Source organism: Rhineura floridana, chromosome 1 (genome assembly GCF_030035675.1).
Source record: "Rhineura floridana isolate rRhiFlo1 chromosome 1, rRhiFlo1.hap2, whole genome shotgun sequence".
In the NCBI taxonomy this organism is placed as follows: Eukaryota; Metazoa; Chordata; class Lepidosauria; order Squamata; family Rhineuridae; genus Rhineura; species Rhineura floridana.
The window spans coordinates 280,776,086-280,798,399 of NC_084480.1; the positions used below are offsets into that span (position 1 = coordinate 280,776,086).

Genomic DNA, 22,314 nt, shown 5'->3' on the forward strand with positions numbered 1-22,314 from the left:
GGGAAGGGGGATGGACTTAACGCCCCGAAAATTGAGCGCATGCGTAGCTTTAAAAAAGGTTTAGCTGTTTGTGAGCTCTCATTTAACAGAATAGGAAAACAGCACTTTTTCCGTTCTCTTTCCCTCCCCCAGCCCGACAGAGGGAGACAAATGTTGGGAAAAGTCCTAGATTACAAGCCTGTTCCTAGTTTCAAGTGGCCGAGTAACGACAGCACTCTGCACATGCTCAAAGACACGCCTGTTGTCCAGGTGTTCCACTATTTGCTCACTCTTGCTTGAAAAAAAGCCAGTTCCGTGACGAGTGGCAGTTTTGGCTCAATTTAATTAAGTTCATTTATAAATCTGCAATTAACAGCAGTGGGGGCTGGTGCCTGGGGCGGAAGGCGGGGAGCCAATGACAGGCAGGTGGAGCCGGAGCCAATGACAGGCAGGGCCGACCAGTTCTTGTTTTGCCCCCTCCTCCTCCTCCCTGAGGGCGCAACGCTGAGACTAAGCAGACAGGCAGGGCACCCTCTGGAATGGTTGTGAGTAAAAAGGCAGGCTGGCTGAGGGCAGAACGGAGGTTGGCGGGGCAGCGCCCTGACTGCCCTCATGGACCAACCTCCACTGATTAACATGGCTATCAGCGCTGCCTTTTACTGTCACAACTCAGCGCGGACTGCGCGACACCATTCGTTCGCGGTATGGGTGTGGCCGACACATCCCGCCCCTCAGCTGTTCCTTTCCTCCAACGGAACTCTGAAGAACTGAGCGGAAAAGGAGCGGGGCCTAGCTGAACGCCCGCTCTGGCCACGCCTTCTTTTGACTTCAGACCGTACAGAGGGAACGATGGCGGCGGTGCTGGGTGTTCGGTGCGGCGGACGAGCCAGACCTGTCTTGAGGGTGGTTTCTACGACTACGCGGGTAAGTTACTCCTACCCGCGCCTGGATGCTTTCGATATCCTGACACAGTATATGGAGGAACTTGCCCCACTTCCCACCGGGGATGTTGTATAAGTTCGGAAACATTCCCTCAAAGGCGAACGAGGCACCGTTATTAGCATTTTTCCTGCAAGGAGCGAAGGTGGTTCTTCACATCCGATTTTATCCCAATAAGCATTATGGCTAAATGGGGGTTTAAACCCAGGTCTCCCAGTCCAGGAGTTCCCAAACTGTGGTCGGTCCACTACCAGCTTCATTCGGATGGTCCGTCTTGAATTCTATGGAATGCAAATTGTAATACGGTATTGTAAAATGCAATATATAAGAAAAGCGGTAAAAATACAATTAAAAATCATACAGCATCTAGCGCAGCACGCTGCAATAGCTACAACAGGCAGAAAAAAATCATGAAGTCGCCCACCAAGACCCTGAGCAATGGTCCATAGGAAAAAAGAGTTTGGGAATTACTGCCCTAGTCCAGTACTCTAGCCACTGCACAACACTGGCTTTTGAGATGGGATCTGTGCATGCTACACAATCAAACTGGTAGAATGGATTGTACACTTAGGGCTACAGATGATTTTTTTGGGGGGAGGGTACAATATTTTCTCTGCTGGAGGAGTAAATCTTCCTTGCATGTAGAAAATCCACCCCTCTCTTCTACTTACAAGATTATGTATTTTTTAAACTAAAGGTAAACAGCCAAAACCTGATCCTGATTCTCCCACTGGCATTCCTGAAGCAGGACAATCAATCCCACCTCCTCAGCATGCCATCCTCTCGTTTGCTATGTGTGTAGATCCAGACTAGCTTACATTGAAAAGAGTTGTGCCTTGTTATATTGTGCCACAATATAAATCTAATAAATAATTCACCCCAGCTAATCACTTGCTGGTTAACACATCTGTACCATATTTGATGTTCTGTAGGGCTGTTTACACAGCAACAAATCCAGGTTTTGTCACTGAATGTAATCTAATAGAGCTGCATTCAATCGCAGCTCTGTGATAAGTGTTACCTGTCTTATCCATGTATTTCTGCATCTGGTCCAAACATGCTTTTGCTGTATTCACACATTTACATTGTTAGGTGTACATTTAAACAAGCTCAGTAGATGTAAAAACCCATTACATCTAAAAGCAAAGCTTCCTTATAGCTTCTCTTCACAATGCAACTCAACTGAATTTCTTTCAGGCAGAAAGACATGCTTCCTTTTAGCAATTGGTGGTTTCCAAAAACATGGGGTGCAATCTGATGCGGGGGGGCAGGGCAACACCAAACCAATGGGGGGTGGAGACAGAAGTGAACCTTTTAGGTGTTGAAAAATGTATTCATACACAGGATCATGCCAGGATCAATCTGTTTATCAGCAGATGTGTGGGATCAGTGGCAAACAGTAACCTCACTCCTGCCAAACTGCAAGGTACATTGAAGGGGCGTTCAGACACATTTTAGAATAAGCTGGGGGGGAGGGGATCAGCTGTTCAAATGTTCATTCCAAAATTCCACAGTAGCACAAGCTCCTTATATGGGCCTAAGCAGCTCTTTGGACCCCAGACATTGTAGATAAATAATATGCTACACATCTAGCATTTGCATTGTACTTCTCCAGAGTCCAGAGTTCATTGTAATGACCTTCATTAGTTTCAGTGAGAATTGTTGAAGTCCACAATATTTGAACAGTTTACTTAGCACCAGGCTGCTATGCTTAGTTAGAGACTCATTAACCCAGTGGGTCTCAAACTTTTTTGGTTCGCAGCGCACTGTAAAACATATAAAAATTTTCTGGCACATTTCGTGTACAAAATTAAAAATATATTAATATATTTTAAACTATGAATAAAAATAACAAACTATAGAAAACTATTACCCTATACAATTGGGTTTCTTCTCATTTTTAAAATATACTTTCATAGTATTTGAGGCACACCTAGCCACCTCTTAGGGCACACCAGTGTGCCTGGGCGCAATGTTTGAGAATCACTGCATTAACCAAACCAGAGCAATTTGTTTGAAGCCTGTGCCCTAAATGGAGATATGCTTAAGATCAAGCTGCATGAATGTGAACATTAAACCAAGTGGTTTTCCAAAGCTGCATTATGAAATATGAGTTGGCATGTCTGTCCTGCACTCACACAAAATGGTCTGGGTATGAATTTTGGTATTTGTTCAATACTTGGTGTAATGGTGAAGAGAGTGAACTACAATAAGAAAATCTGTTCAAATCTTGCCACTGCCTTGAACTCACTAGATGGCCTTAGGCAAGTAACTCTTTCTCAGGCAGTCCTCCATCTGCAGTATGGTGTTGTGCTCAGGTTCTGCTTGTAGGCTTCCCATAGGCATCTTATTGGCCATTGTGAGAACAGAATTCTGGACTAGGGCCACATTCACACCATACATTTATTCCACTATTATTGCACTCTCAACAATCATGGCTTCTCCCAAAGAATCCTGGGAAGTATAGTTTGTGAAGGGGTGCTGAGAGTTGTTAGGAGACCTCTGTTCCCCTCACACAGCTACAATTCCCAGAGTTCTCTGGGAAGAGGGACTGATTTGTTAAACACTCTGGCAATTGTAACTCTGAGATGAGAATAGGACTCTCCTAACTACTCCCAGCACACTTCACAAACTCCTTACCAAGATTCTTTGCAGGAAGCCACACAGGGCCGGTCCCAGGCATGCCGGGGCCCTTGGGCACTAGCCTGCACTGGGCCCTAGCACCCGCACGCATGCCCCACCTATCATTCCCTTGAAGTGAATGCTGGCTGCGCTGTGCATGCATGCCTACCATCAACCAAGTTGGCGACCAAGGCATCAGCCCCTTAGGGAAGCCTCAGCTGCCATCTTGGTTGATGGCAGGCATGTGCGCACAGCCTGGCCAGCATTCACTTCAAGGGAAAGGTAGATGGGGCATGCAGGCAGGTGTTGCGGTAGTAGAGGGGTGCCTGGGAGCTCCCTCTCTGCGATCCCCGGCAGGGTTGGGAGCCGACACTGCTGCAGATCATGGAAGGGAGTGCTATCCATCCACCCTAAGGAGGGGCCCTCAGCCAGGGCCACCCTCTGGCACCGGCCCTGAAGCCATGACTGTTTAAAATGGAATAATAGTGGAATGAATGTATGGTGTGAATGTGGCTTGAATGGGCCTTTGCCCTGATGCAGCAGGGCTGTGCCTATGAGTAAGACTGATTTACTTTCCAGGGTTGTTGTAAGGTAGCAATTGGGAATATTTGGGGTACTGGTCTAATTATGCCCACCAGGCCTCTTTATTTGGCCTGCCAGGACATTTTGACCAAACCATATCCACCTCTCCTACACTTGACATCATATATGATGTCAGGTGCAGGGCAGGGAAAGATGTGGGTGGGGCAGAAGGGGGTTTGCGGACACCTAGTCAGCTGATTGGGGGCAGAGGCACCTACAAAGCCCCGTGCATGGCACTTTACAAGCACCAATAATCAGCTGTTTCTTGGGGCTCACAAGGCACCATGCTCAATGCTTTGCCAGCACTGGGTTGTGGGAAAGAGTTTCAAACTGTGCAAGGACAAAAATGGGTCATTGTGACATCCAGTGGCTGATAGGTGGATGGCCCTGCCTGCCCGTCAAACCTTGCCCATGGGGGTGGATAGAAGAGATAAGGATCTGGCCTGCCAACATAAATCCAGTTCCCTATGCATGTTGAAAAGATTACAGTTAGATATTGTATGTGAAACACTTCGAATACTTGAAAATGCTATATAAATGTTAGCGTTACTGTTATTATTATTATTATTTATTAAATTTTTATACCGCCCCATAGCCGAAGCTCTCTGGGCGGTTCACAACATCAAAATATCAACATACAATTTAAAAACCACACATTAATCAATTTAATACATAACTCATTAAATTCCAAAAAACCTATACTAAACTAAAATACTAAAAATACAAAATGCTAAATACTACAATACTAAAATGCTAGAATGCCTGGGAGAAGAGGTAGGTCTTAACCTGGCGCCGAAAAGACAACAATATTGGCACCAGGCGTACCTCATCAGGGAGATTATTCCACAATTCGGGGGCCACCACTGAGAAGGCCCTTTTTCTTGTTACCATCCTCCGGGCTTCCCTCTGAGTGGGCACCCGGAGAAGGGCCTTCGATGTTGAGCGCAGTGTACGGGTAGGTTCATATCGGGAGAGGCGTTCCATCAAGTATCGTGGTCCCAGGCCGTGTAAGGCTTTATAGGTTAAATCCAGCACCTTGAATCGAGCCCGGAAACATATAGGCAGCCTATGCAAGCGGGCAAGAACCAGTGTTATATGTTCGGACCGCCTGGTCCGTGTTAACAATCTGGCCGCTGCATTTTGCACAAGCTGCAGTTTCTGAACCGTCTTCAAAGGCAGCCCCACGTAGAGCGCATTGCAGTAATCTAGTCTAGAGGTTACCAGAGCGTGGACAACTGAAGCAAGGTCGTCCCTGTCCAGATAGGGGCGTAGCTGGGCCACCAACCAAAGTTGGTAGAAAGCACTCTGTGCCACCGAGGCTACTTGAGCCTCAAGTGACAGGGATGGTTCTAAAAGTACTCCCAAGCTACGAACCTGTTCCTTCAGGGGGAATGCAACCCCATCCAGGACAGGTTGAGTGTCCACCATCTGGTCAGAAGAACCACCCACTAACAGCATCTCAGTCTTGTCTGGATTGAGCCTCAGTTTGTTAGCTCTCATCCAGTCCATTGTCGCAGCCAGGCATCGGTTCAGCACATTGACAGCCTCACCTGAAAAAGATGAAAAGGAGAAGTAGAGCTGCGTGTCATCAGCATACTGGTGGCAACGCACTCCAAAACTCCTGATGACCGCACCCAGCGGCTTCATGTAGATGTTAAAGAGCATGGGGGACAGAACTGACCCCTGCGGAACTCCATACTGGAGGGTCCAGGGTGTCGAGCAATGCTCTCCAAGCACTACCTTCTGGAGACGACCCGTCAAGTAGGAGGAAAACCGCTGCCACGCAGTACCTCCAACTCCCAGCTCAGCGAGCCTCCCCAGGAGGATACCATGGTCGATGGTATCAAGAGCCGCTGAGAGATCAAGGAGAATCAACAGAGTTACACTCCCCCTGTCTCTCTCCCGACAAAGGTCATCATACAGGGCGACCAAGGCTGTCTCCATGCCAAAACCAGGCCTGAAACCCGATTGAAATGGATCCAGATAATCAGTTTCATCGAAGAGTGTCTGGAGCTGGTCTGCAACCACTCGTTCTAGGACCTTGCCCAGAAATGGAACATTTGCTACCGGCCTATAGTTATTAACAATTTCTGGGTCCAGGGAAGATTTCTTCAGAAGCGGTCTCACTACCGCCTCTTTCAGGCAGTTAGGGACCACTCCCTCTCGCAATGAGGCGTTAATCACTTCCCTAGCCCAGCCGTCAGTTCCATCCCTGCTAGCTTTCATTAGCCAAGAGGGGCAAGGATCCAACACAGAAGTGGTTGCACGCACCTGTCCAAGCACCTTGTCAACGTCCTCGAGCTGCACCAACTGAAACTCATCCAAAAAATCAGGACAAGGCTGTGTTCTGGAGACCTCATATGATTCAACTGCTGTAACATTGGAGTCCAAGTCCTGGCAGATGCAAAAGATTTTATCTTGGAAGTGCCTAGCAAATTCATTACAGCGAGCCTTAGTTGGTTCTACCATGTCCCTAGGGCCAGAATGTAATAGCCCTTGGACAATTTTAAAGAGCTCCGCTGGGCGGCAGATAGATGCTTTAATAGAGGTAGCAAAGTAACACTTTTTTGCCGCCCTCACTGCCCCTATATACAACTTGGTATAGGCACTTACCAATGTATAATTGCATCCATCAGGAGTCCGTCTCCATCTGCACTCAAGCCGTCTCCTATATTGTTTCATCGCTCTCAGCTCTGGAGTGTACCATGGAGCCGTATGAGCTCTACACAGGAGAGGGCGCGCAGGAGCGATCATGTCAACTGCCCAGGTCGTTTCTGTATTCCACAGTTCAACCAGGGTTTCGACAGGAGCGCCAGCCCTATCAGCCGGAAAACTCCTCGGAGCCCTTTGAAAACCATCCGGATTCATTAGTATCCGAGGGCGGACCATCTTAATGGGTCCCCCACCCTTGCAGAGGGGAGAAGCCGTTGTAAGTCTAAACTTCAACAAGCGGTGATCCATGACAAAGGGACTGATGTAAGATTCCCCACATTCAGATCACCATCTCCATGTCCAGTTGTGAAAACCAAGTCTAGAGTATGCCCTGCTACATGTGTTGGGCCAATAGCATGTTGGGACAGCCCCATGGTTGTCATGGCGACCATGAAGTCCTGAGCCGCCCCAGACAAGGTGGCCTCAGCATGAACGTTGACATCCCCTAGCACCAACAGTCTAGGGGATCCCAACAATATATCCGAGACCACCTCCGTCAGCTCAGTTAGGGAGTCTGTTTGGCAGCGGGGTGGGCGGTACACCAACAGAATCCCCAATCTGTCCCCTTGACCCAACATGAGGTGCAAACACTCTAGACCAGTAGTCACATGGACAGGGTGCTTGGAGAGGGAGATAGAACTCCTATAGACTACAGCGACTCCCCCTCCCCGGCCCTCAGGTCTACCCTGATGCTGAACCAAGTATCCAGGCGGGCACAGTTGGGAGAGACTAATTCCTCCCTGCTCACCCACCCAGGTCTCAGTTATACATGCCAGATCGGCTGCCTCATCCACAATTAAATCGTGGATGAGGGAGATCTTATTATGTACCGATCTGGCATTTAAAAGCAGCATCCGGAGATCTGAGAGCTGGCTGATAGGACAACCAGCATACTTGTGGATTCGGGGAGAACCGGAACAAGACACAGTCGTTAGCTGCCTGGGTTGAGTTCCCCTCACCTGGAAAGTCCTCCGCACAACGTCGTATCTCCCTCTACCCATCACTACACCAATTGGGCCCCCCTCAGATCTTCCCACACAAACCTGAATCCTCTCTCCCAGGCACGTAATGCAAACCCACACCCACTGTTGTTAGCAGCAGTGTTTTTTAAATTATTGTATCCACAATACAATAGGGCCCCGCTTCCCGGCGCTTCGCTTCCCGGCGTTCCGCTAATGCAGTGGCTTTCATTCCCCGTTTTAAAGCTGCTTTTGCGGCATTTTCATGCGACGTGCCCCATTATATTCAATGGGGCTCTGCTTTACGGCGATTTCTGCTTTACGGTGGGGGTCCGTAACGGAACCTGCTGTATAAGTGGGCCCGCATGTAGTTTTATAGATAATATAAATTATCTTTAGGTCATAAAAATATAATAAATAATTTCCTTTTCCTTTTTCAGCTTTTAAGCCATGGAACAAAAGTAATGTATCAAGCTGACAATCCTCAAGCTGCTGCTTTTTCACCTCTTCAGAAAGTGATGTTGCGACCAGATGCTTTTCATGGGAAAGTGGCCTTTATCACGGGTGGTGGTACTGGCCTTGGAAAAGGAATGGCAGCTGCTCTTTCTGCTTTGGGAGCAGAGTGTGTTATAGCAAGCCGGTAAATTCATGTTTTACATTTTACAGAATGTCATATTTTCAAGCTAACAGTGCAACTCTCAGGGTGCAGTCCTTTGCACGCTTACTGGAAAGGAAGATCTGTTGAACTCACTTCTAAGCAAACATATCTAGGGTAACAATAATAATAATAAATTTATTTTTGTTGTCTGCCTCTCACCCAGAATGTGGGTCCTGATTTAAAAATACAAAGGATATATAAAACCATACAGAAGTTTAAAAATACAAAAATCTACAAAGAACCGTATATAGGGTAGACATACTTCCCCCATCCATTGAAATTAAGGGATCTATTCTGAGTGTAAGTTAGTTGACCCCAACCCTAGGATTGCGCTGTGGATCCTTCTGTTTTTGGCAATTAAACTACATTTGAGAAACTGAGTTCATGATCACTTTGCTGGTGAATTGACATTGAAATGACAATTCAAACTGAATTATACCAAGATTCGCATAACCATTTCGTAGCGATATTGTATGATGATGTATACTGGAACCTTTGTGCTTGCTTGCATACAAAAATCTTCTAATATTTTATATTGAAGTCTGATGTATATGCATGTAATGGAATTACTTAGCTGTAATGTGTAATTATAGGAAACTTGATGTGTTGAAACAAACTGCAGAAGAAATTTCTTCTAAAACTGGAAATAAGGTATCGTTTAAAACAATTTGTTATTAATGTTTATACGTGATCTTTGAATCTCAGGATTTTATGCATGCAAGAACATTTTGAGCTCCTGTTTAGAAGTTGTATTTAATTCCTTTTTTTTTCTTTTTTTTTGCTGCTGCTGCTGGTAGTGGAGATAATGATGATAGTTTATTACACAGGTTCATGCAGTTCAGTGTGATGTGAGAGATCCAGCATCGGTTAGCAATGCAATTTCTCAGTCAATTGATGCAGCTGGACATCCCAATGTAAGTAAAAAATTCTAAAGTTTGATTCATCATTGCTGGAAATATCCAACACATTGTGCAAAATAAAAAAGCTTCTAATGTAAGCAAACTAATGAATTGAAAAGAATGCTATAGTAGATTAACATTTTCAAAATTAATATTCTCTTTCCTACATGAGAGATTATCTCACTCCTTATGCACCAAGTCATTCCCTATGCTCTGCAGACGAGAGCCTCCTGCAGATACCATCTTATCAGTAGGTCCATTCTGCACAATATTGTAATCAAACCTTTAGTGTTGTGGCACCATCCCTTTTGAATTCGCTCCCCTTAAATGTAAGCCAGATGCTATCTCCTTGTCTTTTCAACACCTACTGAAGGCCTTCCTCTTCCATCAAGCCGTATAAGTAGTGATCTTTCCTAGTCTGCATCTGTTTTGGAATTGTAGATGTTTTAAAGATATTTTTATTGTTCTATCCGTTATTGTTTGCTGCTTTGGGCTCCTTGGAAGGGTGAGATGTAAATTTAATGAACAATAATGAGTGGTATTCAATGTAATTTCAGTGGGTCTGTTCTGAGTAGGAATTTGTTGAATACAACCCAATATTGTAGCAGGCAACCATATTATGGCACAGTATGTCATTTTCTAGTTGACACTGGGAAGTTATATTTAAACGTCCCTGCAGCGATGGAAGTGAAAGCAGCCCATAGAACTGAATGGAGTCCAAACCTTATATTTAAAGCACGTGGCTTCACCCAGAGAATCCTGGGAACTGTAGTTAAAGATGCTGGGAATTGTAGCTCTGTGAGGGGTAAACTACATTTCCCACGATTCCTTGGGGGAAGCTATGTGCTTTAAGTGTGCCTAAAATGTAATAGGGATGTGCATGAGTGTGTCCCCCATCCCAATGAGGACTTAGCATGCTCAGTGGGCACACAATACTAACTGACAGTTGGGAAGGGGAATAGAAAGGAGTATTCTGGAAGAGCGCATGGCTGGTTGGCTGGAGTTCTGCGCAGGAGCTTTCCGCACGGCAACATTTTATTTCAGGTCTGACTTGTAGCTTACAATTGTCTGAATTAGATTGTTAAACATTTGTAAGTAGTAGATAGGAGTTCTGTATTCTTCTTTCTTTAATGGAGGGCTTTACATGTCACCAGTTACTGGCAAAAGGGGGTAAAGTTAAAGTCAAAATCTATATGTTCATGCTTTGTAATTTCATGAGATAAACTTACAGGAGGATTGTGCAGAAGTATAGTGTGGTTGACTAGCAGTGCTTAGTTTGTTTAAACATGGTTTTACTTCCAATGTAGAAAATCACATATTGAAATCGGTGCATGTTATGCAACAGCTTTTAAAACCAAAATTGTTACTTGTTGTTTCTCTACACTGCTAATCCTGTGTTTTTGTAGAAGGTGCTAGTAGCTAATACTGTCCCGGATCACGCATACCATTAAGCCAAACCATGGCTTAGCGTCAGTGAGCAAACTTGTGGGTTTTCAGACTGAAGATCTGCCCCTAGTCCTGCTGCTGCTGCTGCCCTAACCAGAGTTAAGTCATGGTTTGGCTTAGTGCTACATATGAACCCAGGCTTGTAGTTTGTCTTGCACCAGACTATGATCCTGGGTTCAGACCTAACGCTAAGCCAAATTATGGCTTAACTCTGCTTAGAAGGTCAGCAGCAGGACCAAGGTACGACCACTTTGGCTGTGATTTCTGGTCCAGGAAACCACACTCTTGCTTGTTTGCACTATGCCTTGGCTTGGCTTAGTGTTATGTGTGAACTAGACCACTGTATTTTTATCTAAAATTCTGTTGGAATCTCTGAAACGACTAACAAGTATCTTAAATGTGCTGAGAACTAATTTCAATATGTATTTAAGTATTCTTTCTCTATTTCAGGTTATAATAAATAATGCAGCTGGAAATTTTGTATCTCCTTCTGAACGTCTTTCTGCAAATGCATGGAAGACGATCACTGATATTGTTCTTAATGGTACTGCTTATGTAACTCTGGGAATTGGGAAAGAACTGATTAAAGCGCAGAAAGGTGAGTTCAGATTGACAGAGCTTGACCCCCCTCTCTCTCTCTCTCTCTCTCTCTCTCTCTCTCTCTCTCTCTCTCTCTCTCTCTCTCTCTCTCTCTCTCTCTCACAGACAGACAGACAGACAGACAGACAGACAGACAGACAGACAGACAGACAGACAGACAGACAGACAGACAGACAGACAGACAGACAGACAGACAGACAGACAGACAGACAGACAGACAGACAGACAGACAGACAGACAGACAGACAGACAGACAGACAGACAGACAGACAGACAGACAGACAGACAGACAGACAGACAGACAGACAGACAGACAGACAGACAGACAGACAGACAGACAGACAGACAGACAGACAGACAGACAGACAGACAGACAGACAGACAGACAGACAGACAGACAGACAGACAGACAGACAGACAGACAGACAGACAGACAGACAGACAGACAGACAGACAGACAGACAGACAGACAGACAGACAGACAGACAGACAGACAGACAGACAGACAGACAGACAGACAGACAGACAGACAGACAGACAGACAGACAGACAGACAGACAGACAGACAGACAGACAGACAGACAGACAGACAGACAGACAGACAGACAGACAGACAGACAGACAGACAGACAGACAGACAGACAGACAGACAGACAGACAGACAGACAGACAGACAGACAGACAGACAGACAGACAGACAGACAGACAGACAGACAGACAGACAGACAGACAGACAGACAGACAGACAGACAGACAGACAGACAGACAGACAGACAGACAGACAGACAGACAGACAGACAGACAGACAGACAGACAGACAGACAGACAGACAGACAGACAGACAGACAGACAGACAGACAGACAGACAGACAGACAGACAGACAGACAGACAGACAGACAGACAGACAGACAGACAGACAGACAGACAGACAGACAGACAGACAGACAGACAGACAGACAGACAGACAGACAGACAGACAGACAGGGAGGGAGGGAGGGAGGGAGGGAGGGAGGGAGGGAGGGAGGGAGGGAGGGAGGGCCTTTGCAAAAGTCTTCAAACCCCTGACCAATGCTCTCATATTACTGAATTACAAATGGTACATTGTAATTTTGTTCTGTAAATTATTTTATTTTAGAACACTAAAACTCAAAATCAATTATTGTAAGGTGACATTGGTTTTATGTTGGAAAATGTAAGAAATATAAAAAACTGAAACATGTTGCTTGCGTAAGTATTCAACCCCCACACTTTAATATTTGGTAGAGCCACCTTTCGCTGCAATAACAGCTTTAAGTCTTTTGCGGTAGGTATGTACCAGTTTTACACAAAGTGTCGCAGGGATTTTGGCCCATTCTTCTTGGCAGATTTGCTCTGGGTCGTTCAAGTTGGTTGGACGTCACTTGTGGGCTGCAATTTGCAAAGAGCACCACAGATTCTAAGTGGGATTGAGATCAGGACTTTGACTGGGCCACTGTAGGACATTCACCTTTTTGTTCTTGAGCCACTCCAATGTTGCTTTGGCCTTGTGCATGGGATCATTGCCTTGCTGAAAAGTGAATTTCCTGCCAAGCTTCAGTTTTTTAGTGGACTGAAGCAAGTTCTCTTGCAGTATTTCCCTGTATTTTGCTCCATCCATTCTTCCATCAGTTTTAACAAGATGCCCAGTCGCTGCTGATGAGAAGCATCCCCACAGCATGATGCTGCCACCATCATACTTCAGTGTAGGCGTGGTATGTCTTGAGACATGGGCAGTGTTAGGTTTGTGCCACACATAGTGCTGTGTTTTGCCCCAAAAGCTCTATCTTGGTCTCATCTGAGTAGGCCTTAGCCAGCTGAGGAGGACTAGCCTCAGAGGAAGGCAATGGTAAACCTCCTCTGAATACCGCTTATCATGAAATCCTTATTCATAGGGTCGCCATAAGTCGGGATCGACTTGAAGGCATGACCACAAAACCTTTTCCCACATTGCAGCTGGGGCACTCTCATGCTTTCTGGCAAACTTCAGACATGCTTTCAGATGATTCTTTCTTGCCACCCTCCCATACAGGACAGTGTTATGTAGAGTTCTTTATATGGTTGACTGGCACACCATTACTCCACTCCCATCCACTGAACTCTGTAGCTCCTTCAAAGTGATTGTTGGCCTCTCTGTGGCTTCTCTCACAAGTTGTCTCCTTGTCTGAGCGCTGAGTTTTGAGGGACGGCCTTTTCTTGGCAGTGCTTGGGTGGTGTGATACAGCTTCCACTTCCTGGTTATTGATCCAACTGTGCTCACTTGGATATCCAAACACTTGGATATTATTTCCTAATCTATGCATTTGTATTACATTATCTCTCATTTCTGTAGAATGCTCTTTGGTCTTCATTTTCCTTCAGATCCACAGCCTGACCACTGATCCTTCAACAGTGGGGTTTTTATCCTGACAGTGTGACAGCAACTTGAATGGTTCACAGGTGGAGGCCATTGGCAAGGTAATTGTGTCCTTAATAGAGCAATTTCTTTCATCTGTGTAAACTGGGAGCTTCCACAGCACAAGGGTTGAATACTTATGCAAGCAACATGTTTCAGTTTTTTATGTTTCTTACAAATATTTCCCAACATAAAACCAATGTCACCTTACAATAATTGATTTTGAGTTTCAGTGTTTCAAAATAAAATATCACACAGAACGAAATTACAATGTATCATTTGTAATTCAGTAATATGAGAGCATTGGTCAGTCGTCTGAATACTTTCTCAAGGCACTGTGTGTGTGTGTAAATATCCCATACAATCCTATTGTATCTGATACAATCCTATTTAAATAAATTTTGAGATTTCCAGGGTTCTAAGAAGGCTCTCTCTCTCTCTCTCTCTCTCTCTCTCTCTCTCTCTCTCTCTCTCTCTCTCTCTGTCTCTGTCTCTGTCTCTGTCTCTGTCTCTGTCTCTGTCTCTGTCTCTGTCTCTGTCTCTGTCTCTGTCTCTCTCTCTGTCTCTCTCTCTCTCTGTCTCTCTCTCTCTCTCTCTCACTCACTCACTCACTCACTCTCTATATGGAGCCTTCCTAGAACCCTGGAAATCTCAAGATTTATTTAAATAGGATTGTTTCATCATTGCAAAAATGAGCATAATAACACACTGGCAAAAGGCAAAGGAAATTAGGAAGGCCTCGCCAAAGTCCTACCGCTTTGAGGGGGGGAATAGGGAAAAAAAAGATAACAGCCCCTTTCTACCAGATCCCAACTTACAAAGCAGCAGGGAAGTGATCTCCCTCCTCTACCTTCTCCTTCCATTTCTCTTCCCTTGTGTGTCTGTCCTCCATCCCCCCATTTTTAATCCTCATGGCAGTGCACCCTCCCTTTTGATTGAAGTGAGCTGTAAAAAAGATAATTTAAAACAAAATGTTCTTGCATCTTCCAGGAGCAGCGTTTCTGTCCATTACCACAATCTATGCAGAAAGTGGGTCTGGGTTTGTGTCACCAAGTGCTGCTGCCAAAGCCGGCGTCGAAGCCTTGTGCAAGTGAGTCATCAGTCAGGACTCTTTTTTTTTTTTAAGTGTGCCATTTAGGGATGAAATGTGCTTTACTGATGTTCTGATCCAACCCAGTAGAGACAGGTTTTTTGATAGGCCCAGAAGAATTTTTTGCTGCTGTTCTTTGTTTTCATGTGACAGCTTCAGAATTGGGGTGAAAGGGGAAGTTCAAGAAACTCAAATGAACAGGGGATGTAGCCCAGAAACACAGTAAGGTTATAGCATAGGAAGGCAACCTTTGCCCCGGGTGACCTCATTTTATGTTACTCCCAACACCTCCTGAAGCTTCCCTCTTCTTCCATCCCATCAGAGTTCCTTCCTTCCTGTTCACTTGCTCTTTATTTTTCCTTATTTTAAAAAAAGTGTTTTCCTTTTCTCTATATATAATTGCAGAACAATAAACAGCAAATAGAAAACCTAGTGTGCGTAAACCCAAATACATTTTTGTTTTATTTTTTACTTTTAATCCTCCTTATATGCCGAATACTTTTAAAGTCTCTTAATGAATTTCTAGGTCTCTTGCAGCAGAATGGGGTAGATACGGCATGAGATTCAATGTGATTCAACCTGGTCCAATCAAGACTAAGGTACTTTTTTTAATCCAGTAAGGAATTAGCTTTGAGATCAGATTGACTTTATTGACTGGGCCTCTGAGCCTAATTACAAACACACATGAGGCATATCTCATAGCTGCCTTGAACACCATTTTGTGGAAGGGAGGGATAGAAAAAGAAATACTGATTTAAACTGGACTCGGAAGCAAAATCCGTTTAGCTAAATTTATTATCTAACTTTGGTATGTAGCTTTTGTGGCCTGCACAAGTATAGCTACATTTGGATTACACTCCTATTAACAGAAATCAGAATTCTGAAGGCTACCTGGGTATACCTTCCAAGGTAGTTTTATGATGTTCCATGTACTGGTAAAATGGAAATGCAGTGTGTGGGTTTTCTTGTTCCCTATATTGGTGTGGGGAATAGAATAAGAGAGGGTCTCTACTGATGCTAGAGGCCCCTATCCTTACAAAAACACCAGAGAATTGGAATGATCCTCCCCCTGCCTAGCCCACCAAACTTCGAAACTGTCAGAGGTGTTGTTGCACACTGCCCGTATACTACCCATGGGTGTATCTGCAAAGAGAGCTGTACACAGATGCTCAGCCTGGGGATTTGGGTGGCCAAAATAAAGCTGCTACTGCTTGCTTTATTAATCTACCAGAGACCAGCACAGTGGCTTAGGGGCCAAAGTGGGACATGAACAAGATTGCCTCTCCTCTGAACAGAAACCACACGGGGCCACAAGCCCAATTCCTCTCCCCCAATCCTTGATTCATTTGGATCCTGTTGGGAACTCTTTACCACAGCTTATCCCTGCCCAAAGCAAGGCTTGCTGCAAGTGCAAATATTCCTTTGCATTGCATTCAAGCTGGCAGTGCAAAGCATGTTCCCCTTCATGCGCAGTTCAAGTCGCATCCATAAAGGTAATTTATTACTTTAGGTCAGGTGATTGACAGGTGGGTGACCCTGCTTTTAGTGGTAAGGGAAAAGTCACTTTCCTGCTCAAAAAATGGCAGGGGAGGCAACTTGAGCTCAGAGGAACATGCTTTTTAAGCCTAATTGTCCCCCTTTATTACCTGCGAATTTTCATGGATCTTAGTTCTACTTAGTTAAAGTTGTGATTCACATTGCATTTCTATCTCTACCTGCGCTACTGAATCTTCACCGTTTGATTTTGGCTCATTAATCCGTGTTCCTGAATAAGAACATAAGAACATAAGAAGAGCCTGCTGGATCAGGCCAGTGGCCCATCTAGTCCAGCATCCTGTTCTCACAGTGGCCAACCAGGTGCCTGGGGGAAGCCCGCAAGCAGGACCCAAGTGCAAGAACACTCTCCCCTCCTGAGGCTTCCGGCAACTGGTTTTCAGAAGCATGCTGCCTCTGACTAGGGTGGCAGAGCACAGCCATCATGGCTAGTAGCCACTGATAGCCCTGTCCTCCATGAATTTGTCTAATCTTCTTTTAAAGACGTCCAAGCTGGTGGCCATTACTGCATCTTGTGGGAGCAAATTCCATAGTTTAACTATGCGCTGAGTAAAGAAGTACTTCCTTTTGTCTGTCCTGAATCTTCCAACATTCAGCTTCTTTGAATGTCCACGAGTTCTAGTATTATGAGAGAGGGAGAAGAACTTTTCTCTATCCACTTTCTCAATGCCATGCATAATTTTATACACTTCTATCATGTCTCCTCTGACCCGCCTTTTCTCTAAACTAAAAAGCCCCAAATGCTGCAACCTTTCCTCGTAAGGGAGTCGCTCCATCCCCTTGATCATTCTGGTTGCCCTCTTCTGAACCTTTTCCAACTCTATAATATCCTTTTTGAGATGAGGCGACCAGAACTGTACACAGTATTCCAAATGCGGCCGCACCATAGATTTATACAATGGCATTATGATATCGGCTGTTTTATTTTCAATACCTTTCCTAATTATCGCTAGCATGGAATTTGCCTTTTTCACAGCTGCCGCACACTGGGTCGACATTTTCATCGTGCTGTCCACTACAACCCCGAGGTCTCTCTCCTGGTCGGTCACCGCCAGTTCAGACCCCATGAGCGTATATGTGAAATTCAGATTTTTTGCTCCAATATGCATAATTTTACACTTGTTTATATTGAATTGCATTTGCCATTTTTCAGCCCATTCACTCAGTTTGGAGAGGTCTTTTTGGAGCTCTTCGCAATCCCTTTTTGTTGTAACAACCCTGAACAATTAAGTGTCATCAGCAAACTTGGCCACTTCACTGCTCACTCCTAATTCTAGGTCATTAATGAACAAGTTGAAAAGTACAGGTCCCAATACCGATCCTTGAGGGACTCCACTTTCTACAGCCCTCCATTGGGAGAACTGTCCGTTTATTCCTACTCTCTGCTTTCTGCTTCTTAACCAATTCCTTATCCACAAGAGGACCTCTCCTCTTACTCCATGACTGCTAAGCTTCCTCAGAAGCCTTTGGTGAGGTACCTTGTCAAACGCTTTTTGAAAGTCTAAGTACACTATGTCCACTGGATCACCTCTATCTATATGCTTGTTGACACTCTCAAAGAATTCTAATAGGTTACTGAGACAGGACTTTCCCTTGCAGAAGGCATGCTGGCTCTGCTTCAGCAAGGCTTGTTCTTCTATGTGCTTAGTTAATCTAGCTTTAATCATACTTTCTACCAGTTTTCCAGGGACAGAAGTTAAGCTAACTGGCCTGTAATTTCCGGGATCCCCTCTGGATCCCTTTTTGAAGATTGGCGTTACATTTGCCACTTTCCAGTCCTCAGGCACGGAGGAGGACCCGAGGGACAAGTTACATATTTTAGTTAGCAGATCAGCAATTTCACCTTTGAGTTCTTTGAGAACTCTCGGGTGGATGCCATCCGGGCCCGGTGATTTGTCAGTTTTTATATTGTCCATTAAGCTTAGAACTTCCTCTCTCGTTACCACTATTTGTCTCAGTTCCTCAGAATCCCTTCCTGCAAATGTTAGTTCAGGTTCAGGGATCTGCCCTATGTCTTCCACTGTGAAGACAGATGCAAAGAATTCATTTAGCTTCTCTGCAATCTCCTTATCGTTCTTTAGTACACCTTTGACTCCCTTATCATCCAAGGGTCCAATTGTCTCCCTAGATGGTCTCCTGCTTTGAATGTATTTATAGAATTTTTTGTTGTTGGTTTTTATGTTCTTAGCAATGTGCTCCTCAAATTCTTTTTTAGCATCCCTTATTGTCTTCTTGCATTTCTTTTGCCAGAGTTTGTGTTCTTTTTTATTTTCTTCATTTGGACAAGACTTCCATTTTTTGAAGGAAGACTTTTTGCCTCTAAGAGCTTCCTTGACTTTGCTCGTTAACCATGCCGGCATCTTCTTGGTCCTGGCGGTACCTTTTCTGATCTGCGGTATGCACTCCAGTTGAGCTTCTAATATAGTGTTTTTAAACAACTTCCAAGCATTTTCGAGTGATGTGACCCTCTGGACTTGGTTTTTCAGCTTTCTTTTTACCAATCCCCTCATTTTTGTGAAGTTTCCTCTTTTGAAGTCAAATATACTGGGCTTGCTCAAGTTTTTGAATATACTGGGTTGCTCAAGTTCTCCCCCCACTTGAGATTCTCTGGCTCTGCAATACACAGTCCTTTTGTCTGTCTTTACCCTGCATCTTTAACCTTTGATTGTTAAGTTTAACATTTTTATGGGGGTCCTCTACTGGAGTTCTAAAAGCAACAATTTTTCTCAATAATTTTCTTTAGGGAGCTTTTAGCCGTCTTGACCCAACAGGTGCATTTGAGAAAAAAATGATCGACAGAATTCCTTGTGGACGCCTGGGGACAGTAGAAGAAATTGCAAATCTTGCTACCTACCTCTGTAGTGATTATGCAAATTGGATTAACGGAGCAGTAAGTTATTATTATTATTATTGTTTATTACATTTGTATACCGCCCCATAGCCGAAGCTCTCTGGGCTGTTTACAACAATTAAAAACATTAAAAACAAATATACAAATTTAAAAACACTTTTAAAAAAATTTGTTTAAAAAAATTATTGTAGTTGATAAAGGTGCATGAAGCTCGCTGCTACTGATGCTAGAATAACAAGATACACAGTATTCTAGCTTACACAGCCATTTCAAGCAGGTCCCCTTAAGGCAGCTTAGTGCTTTCTATGGGGCTATACAGGCTTAGTGCAATTTCATGGCTTTCTGTGGGACTAGTGCAGTTTCATTGGGCCTTTATTTGATGAGAAGTTTGGTTTTACTAAATAAAGAACTTTAGTGCCCTAAAGATACTCTTTGGTATTTGGCCATACTGCATTTCCTTTGCATATTGATTAAAGCTGATGTTGAACTAAACCAGTTCAGCTGATTGTCATCTGAGTAGCTTAATGGGGAAAAATGTGCATTAACTTTGCAGGTCATTAGAATGGATGGTGGTGAATACGTATCTATGGCTGGAGAGTTCAATGAACTACTCAAGGTAATAACTTACAAGTGAGACCTGCACCAAAATGTTGCAATGTGCAGTGCTCCTTTTTCATATTCCAGTCAATCAGCCGTGCCCTCCTTCAGGATACTCCATTCCATTACCCCTCCCACCTGGTTCTCAGCTCCTCTCCCCAACAGTCACTCAGACTTTCTTGGTCACTGAACGCACAAAGTTATCACTGGACAGTTTGTCTGTATTGTGGGGGGGGGGAGTCTCCACTTTAAGGTTTTTCTCCCCTAAAGTTTTTTTTTGTACTTCTGCAAACAGGGATTCTTGCAAGCCTTCTGATGCCTGCCTCTTGTATATTATTTTTTTTGGCTATGTTTTAAGTTGGATTCCTGCATTGAGCAGGGGGTTGGACTCGGTGGCCTTATAGGTCCCTTCCAACTCTACTATTCTATGATTCTGAGCATTGACAATCATGCCTGAACATCAGAAATAAAGAGAATGATATGCTTAGGATTTAATCCATCCAAAGCTAAGCCTTTAAGTCTCATTCACTTCAGAGGGGAATGATTTTAGATTGTGCCCATTATATCTGCATAAAACTCTTAAGGGTTGTATTCAACATAGCACTATGTCAGGATCTTGTCAGTGTAAGCATTACTGCTAGTGCAACAGGGCTTTCCTCTCTCCCCTAAATCTATTCTAGGGGTTTCCCCTTGTCTTTCGGTAATCCTTGTGTTGACAGGATAAGTTAGTTGAATGCTGCCCCAATACAGAAAAACTCGAAGTTAGTACCTCAACTAAAATGTTTTCTTTTCTATGCTAGGTTACTGAGGAACAATGGAATATGATGGAAGAAATGATAAGGAAAACAAAAGGCTCATAACTTTCTTTTAAACTATATTTTATATCAAAATTCTTTCAAAAAGCACTGATTTATAAATTACACTGATGCTGATAATGATCTTAATAAATAACTTTTAATATGCTTGTAAAGATGAATTATTTTAATGTCCATAAACTACAATGTTAAATACTTTGTAGCAGACATTCACCAATGACTGAATATTAATATATTTGTGGATTTATTTTTTGGGTTCGTCTGGTATGTAATTTTTTAAAAATGTGTTTAGCATTCCAATTTAGAGTGAGGCTTCCTATATTGCCTGAGATTTTGTTTTAGAATTTGAAGTAGCTCCAAAGAGAATTTTTATTGTGTCGGGCAATTCTATGTCTCAGCAGAAGCATCTGTTATTCTCAGGCGAGTATGTGTGTGAGAAGAGGAAAGAGCCACTGCATCCCTCAACCACCAGTAGGTGAAAATATGGCCGCCCTCCTTCATAGCTGAGTTCCTATAGTTACACCCCTCCCCACAACCTCCCCCCCCGCCAGCCATTTATTCTCTTAGCAGTTTATTTGCCCTCAGATCTAACATGTCTCCCTACTCCAGTGCTTTTGGAATCATTTTTTTAACAGACCTAAAGTCGTTCGAGTAGAGGACACATCACACAGTATTTAAAAAGTGCTATGCCATTGTGCACTAAAAGAGTATGCGTGGAATTATGAAATAAGCTAGTTTGTGGTGAAATTGTGTGTATCTCTTCAGATGATTTCAGTACCCTGACCTGTCATTTTTCACGAGGAAAAAGTCACGAACAGATGCACTGTATATAGTGTTCTATAACATACTGGCGGTGTATATATAAGGGCAGCTATTCACTTTGATATGCATTCTGACTTATTTTCTGAACTTAATGTATTCTCATATTGTGGGACAGGTGCCCCCATGGAGTGCGGGGGGGTTGGAGGGGGGGGTCATGAGATAAATTAAGCCTACCTCACAGCAGCTATAGCTTAGGGTTGCAGCCACCACCTTCCAGGAAGAGACAAGGCAAGTCTAGAGCAGGAGTGGGGAATCTTAGGCCTGGGGTCTGAATGCGGCTCTCCAGGCCTCTTTGTCTGGCCCTTGGGGTTCTCTCCAGGTCACACCCTTCACCAACTCTGCTTCACATACTCCTTGAGTGTTGCTGCCTGGCTGGAATGTGTCCCTGAACTGGGATAATGCCTCTTGCTTTCCTGGATGGAGGGCAGAAATGGATGTTTGAATGTGTGTAAGAACTAGTCTGTTGTCCGAAGGTAAATTTTGCATTCATTGCTGTATCAACGTTTTCCTCTGGCCCTGCCCTCCACTGGGCAGTTGCTCCCAGAAGGTGGTCCTGAAGGGAATGTGGCACTTGAGATGAAAAGGGTTCCCTGCCTCTGCCCTAGAGCGAGGTAAATGGTTGGTAGGGAAAAAACCTCCACAGAGGGAAAAGAGACCTGAGTAGATTGAACTACCCCTGCCACGGCCTCTCATTAAACAACATTTTTCTTACTTGGGGCTGATTGTAGGAATATGAAACTGGTTTTAATACAAAGTAGTCTGTCAACCCAGGATTGTC

General features: G+C 44.1%; 2 protein-coding genes across 3 annotated transcripts in view; one reads left to right on the forward strand and one right to left on the reverse strand.

Annotated features, from left to right (window-relative positions):
• Window positions 1–632, reverse strand: part of NBN (nibrin) — a 38,399-nt gene extending 37,767 nt beyond the window's left edge. The window contains exon 1 of one of the 2 annotated variants that reach the window (XM_061602777.1): window positions 602–632. In XM_061602777.1, the coding sequence (XP_061458761.1) occupies window positions 602–617 (16 nt within the window). In that variant the 5' untranslated portion in view covers window positions 618–632. Of the gene's footprint in view, window positions 1–178 lie in introns of both variants that reach the window. The other variant, XM_061602769.1, reaches the window with a different exon arrangement.
• Window positions 633–714: 82 nt separating this feature from the next.
• Window positions 715–20,869, forward strand: DECR1 (2,4-dienoyl-CoA reductase 1). Its single transcript, XM_061602797.1, has 10 exons — window positions 715–903; window positions 8,234–8,433; window positions 9,045–9,102; window positions 9,279–9,365; window positions 11,247–11,394; window positions 14,798–14,897; window positions 15,424–15,496; window positions 19,195–19,341; window positions 19,856–19,918; window positions 20,700–20,869. The coding sequence occupies exons 1-10, from the start codon at window positions 829–831 to the stop codon at window positions 20,757–20,759; spliced, it is 1,011 nt and encodes a 336-aa protein (XP_061458781.1). The 5' UTR covers window positions 715–828; the 3' UTR covers window positions 20,760–20,869.
• The last annotated feature ends 1,445 nt before the right edge of the window (window positions 20,870–22,314 follow it).